Source organism: Vicia villosa, linkage group LG2, assembly GCF_029867415.1.
Source record: "Vicia villosa cultivar HV-30 ecotype Madison, WI linkage group LG2, Vvil1.0, whole genome shotgun sequence".
Taxonomy (NCBI): Eukaryota; Viridiplantae; Streptophyta; class Magnoliopsida; order Fabales; family Fabaceae; genus Vicia; species Vicia villosa.
Window position 1 is genome coordinate 156,718,164 of NC_081181.1, and position 4,711 is coordinate 156,722,874.

At 35.0% G+C, this 4,711-nt stretch overlaps 1 protein-coding gene across 1 annotated transcript; it reads left to right on the top strand.

Annotated features, from left to right (window-relative positions):
* Nucleotides 1-524: 524 nt before the first annotated feature.
* On the top strand, nt 525-4,273 carry LOC131647171 (RNA pseudouridine synthase 4, mitochondrial-like). Its single transcript, XM_058917085.1, has 8 exons — nt 525-1,092; nt 1,193-1,240; nt 1,401-1,481; nt 1,705-1,818; nt 1,905-2,003; nt 2,537-2,648; nt 3,306-3,352; nt 3,479-4,273. The coding sequence occupies exons 1-8, from the start codon at nt 562-564 to the stop codon at nt 3,839-3,841; spliced, it is 1,395 nt and encodes a 464-aa protein (XP_058773068.1). The 5' UTR covers nt 525-561; the 3' UTR covers nt 3,842-4,273.
* Nucleotides 4,274-4,711: the final 438 nt, after the last annotated feature.

Consider the following 4,711-nt stretch of genomic DNA (forward strand, 5'->3'; position numbering starts at 1 on the left):
TAAAGGTCCAATTTTTTTCCATTAATATTTTTCAATTTCTTTCCACCAAGACTTTCAACCTGCATAGGCCCATCAAGTCTTTTAAAAAAATTATCATTCTCAATTAACTCTTCGACTCCAAATCACCATTTTTGTGTTTTATCATATTAAATGGAGAAAAAAATTGTAATTTAAGATAAAATTAACTCATTTCATCCCTTATTGCTTGCATTAACATTGTGCTTGAGTTGAAAAAAATATATGTTGAGTTTGAAGATGCATCTCTAAATTTATCTTAGTATATGTTTCGGAGATATATCTCCGAAATTGCTTGTTACTGTTATTTTTTTAACAATTTTTCTATTTTGGTTCGTATTAAATATGGTGTCCTCGTACATAAATATATTAGATATAAATTTAAAGATGCATTCTTAAACTAAAATTAAATAAAATAAAAAAATTATGTGTTCGGAGATGATCTCCGAAAATAAATGATATGTTTTACTTTTCCATGGGCTTGAGAGTACGAAAAGAAATTCCCCCATTTGAACTGGGCCGTAGCTTGTTGGACCGGTGGTAAGAATGAAAGCCCGAAATGATCCCAGCAGCCAACCACCAACGCGGCTTCGTTTGTTGATGTTAGCCGGCGGCCATCATCACTCCGCACCGCTCTTGAGTCTTGACATGTCTGTCCGACTCGCCCTTAGGTCATTCACTCGTCACTCTCATTCCTCCGCCGAAAATTCCAAATGGCTCACACTTCCACCTGTGAATACTACCACCATCAACACTTCCTCCAACCAACTCTCCTCCTCCACTTCCACCACTGCCCTCAAATGGGTCACTCGTTGCTGCCCCCAACTACCCAAAACCCTCGTCCACAAACTCTTCCGCCTAAAACAAGTTCGAATGCTTCCACCACAACAACAAGAACAAGATCATAAATTCAAAAAGGTGACTCCCAAAGACACCTTGAACCCTGGCGATCGTATATTTCTTCCAAATTCTGTCAAACAACAAACACCTCCACCGCCCAAACGTCCCGACTCTCCCCTCACTCCAACTCTCACCGCCAAACAAATCAACTTTATCCGTGATATTGTTATCTATAAGGTTCCCCATTTCAACTTGCTTCACTTTCTTACTCTATCTTTTCTTTTCGCTATCTCAACCTATCTTAATCTGTTGTATTTGTCTTTGAATTCAAATTTAGGATCCTGAGATCCTCGTCCTCAACAAACCTCCCGGAATGCCAGTACAGGTATATAACCTCTTAGCACGACACCTTGTTTATTCATTTTTCAAATTATTACCAGTTTCGCTGTCGTGTTTCGGGTGTAGGTACTTTGTAGTATATAACTCTTCCACTCATGCTCGTCATTCATATTAATATTCACTTATCTCTATTCTTCTTTAAATAGGGTGGCATTAATATCAAATGGAGTTTAGATGCTGTAGCTGCATCATGTTTAAATTATGATTCCCCTGAACCCCCTCGTCTGGTAAGTTTTCTTCACTTGCATTCATTCAACACTCAATTTGTTGTTCTCTTGCTAATTTTTAGTAATAAATCAATTTCAAGTAACATAATCAAGCATTCAACTTGCTCATATTTGCAATGGGGATTCTGTAATTATTATTGTGAATTTATAATTACTTATATCATCCAATATCATTGAAGGCAACTATATATTAGATTAATACTTGAGTAATATGGTATGTTAGGTGCATAGACTAGACAGAGACTGTTCTGGAATTCTCGTCATGGGAAGAACAAAGACAAGTACTACAGTTCTGCATTCCATCTTCCGCGAGAAAACTTCCATGGCTTCAGATGATGTGGGTATTGGTATAATAATCACAAATTTAAGTTGGTATATTGATTTCATTTATTAACTCACCTGTTACCCTTCAATCTTAAATAGATTGGCACGGAAAAGAGAATCCTACAAAGAAAGTATTGGGCACTGGTGCTCGGATGTCCTAGACGTTCACGGGGGATGGTTACTGCTCCACTGGGTAAGGTTGTATCCATATTGACGCTTCATCACTGTTTATTAGAATTGTTCATTTGGCTAATCCTTCAAGATATTTGAATCTGTCTCCACAAAATAAAGTAGTTTCTTATAATAGTGTCTGCATAAATGAAAAAGTTTTGCAATGGATCTTAATTTTGTCTTAGATCTAAACTGTCTAACATTTGAAACACCTAATTGGTATTTTATCTTGGTAAATCCTATTTTAGCCTCTGTTTCCTTCGTACTTTACGTTTTTTTTTTTTTACTAAGTAGTGCTTTACGTTACTTGTGGGCGAGGGGAATAAGTTTAAAACTAAATTTAAGTTTCCATAAGATGTGGCCTCATATACACAACGATTGCAATGAACTCTCCGCTATCACGTGAGTGCTTAGGCCTTACAGCTACAATATACAATAGCTCGTAGAGGCTTAATCTTAATTAGCATCATGTACTAAAGTAAATGATAATTGATTTAATGAAATATAAATTGTTTCTCGGATTGTGAATAATGATGTTGTGACCCTTCATTCGGTTTCAGGTGGTGGTTGACAACGGAAAATCTGATCGGATAACTATAGTTGACAATTCTACATCGTTATCACCCCAACATGCAATTACAGAGTACCGGGTGATTGCATCATCATCTCATGGTTGGTATTGAAGTTTACTTTAAATTTTGAGTTTTAAATCACGTTAAATTTAGAGGTTGACATTCGTGATTGTCCCAGTAAGTGTGAGTGAACTTGTGTTCTGGCAGTTCAGCTTATTTTTTTCCCTTTTGTAGTGACTGACATTTTTAAACTTATTTGGACTTTAGTTTTGACCTCTCAAATTATTCTTACTGCTAATGACTAGTCAATATAAAAATGTTATTGGTAATATAAAAAGCAATAATCAACATCGCTCCTTATGGAATTACTGAAATGTAGAAAACACATGCTTTCAAACTAGTTGAATTTACAAATGATTTATTAAATAATTTAGCTTAACAATTTTACATCATCACGTGTTATTGGAAGAAGCAGACACAAAAAAGAGCTGATAGTTGTATATGAAGTGAGACTTAAATTTAATTTCATGTTTGAGAAATATAATTAGCCTGAACACAAGTAATTGTGCCAATAGATGTTGTCATACATGATATTTATCACAACAGACCTAGTTGTGAACGTTTGAGCCTAAAAATATTGAAAATCATTGATGCGTCATTCCTCCTCCCCCCTTCGTAATGATGAGTTTTCCTTCAAAATGTCTCCTTTGATCTTCTCTGTTGGCAACACCTACTTATGCCACCATTAATGATGCAGGTTATACATGGTTGGAGCTTTCCCCCTTAACTGGTAGAAAACACCAGGTAAATAATAGAAACAATGGAAGAATCATTACTATTTGATCTTGGTGCCACAACTTAAAATGTTTAATCAATTCATTTGCTGCATCCGCATAATTTCTATTCTAATTGTGTGCAATTGTGCCACAGCTCCGGGTCCACTGTGCCGAGGTGTTAGGTACACCAATAGTTGGGGACTACAAATATGGATGGCAAGCTCATAAGAAGTGGGGACAGTTTGATTTGTCTAATCTGGAGGACTCAACTGAGGAGCTTCTGAAGGAAGAGGCACTACCTTTTGGCCTTAACATGAACAAGGGTAGCATCTCTGACAAGCGACCTCATTTACATCTTCATTGCAAGCAAATAGTCTTGCCTGATATATCTCAAGCACTGCAAAATGTGCAATCACTATCAGCTTTAAGTTATGACCTTTCAGCGGTTAAAGCACTTGAGTTGGAAGCGGATTTGCCTCCATTCATGAAAAAGAGTTGGGATGTGACAAATTCGTGAGTTATGATCGAAGTGTAGCAGTCTTTTTAATTCACTTGGTTCCTTCTAGGTAATTTCTTCCATTGGAGATTGTACTTAACAATTTGATGCGATCAAATGATCAGCTGCGCACATAAGTTGAGGTATCTGTTATAACATAACTCTCATGGGAATTCAATTGGCATTGCATTTTTCCAAAGGTTGAACTGAGATTCATAAATTGTCATTTCTTGAATAAAATTGTACTATTTGTTTCTACTAGGTGTATATATATAGTCGACATTATTGTAGTTGATAGATACACCTCAACTCTATTGCATTTGCATGCTTGGTTCACATTATTGTGAGTTGATATCTCTTTTATCTCTCAAAAGAAATGAGAACTCCATGTAAAAAGACATTTACAAAATTTTGTATCTCTTTATTTCTCAAAAGAAATGAGAACTGTATGTAAAAAGACATTTACAAAATTTTTGATAGTGTATTAAACTTTTTCATCTGTTAATTCTTTTTGTTCTTTTAATTTCCTCTTATAAATTGAATCCTCTATTTTCTTTCTTTTGAGAAATGAGAGAAATGAAAGAGGACTCCAGAACCAATATTGTTTTATAAAACTTTATATTAGATGAGGATTTTCATTTGTTAAGGATAGCAATAATTTAGAGGCCTAGCGAAATTTCTGTAATATCTCTTTAATTCGGAGATGCATCTTCGAACGCATCTAATCATTTATTTTCAGGAGTTTTTGGATATGCATATCTAAAACAGTTCAATATTTCGTCTTTAAAAGGTTTTCGGATATGAATATCCGAACTAATGGAGTATTAAGAAAATTAGAATCAAGGTATATCAATTGGGTTAATTATATTATCTTATTATATATAGTTTATT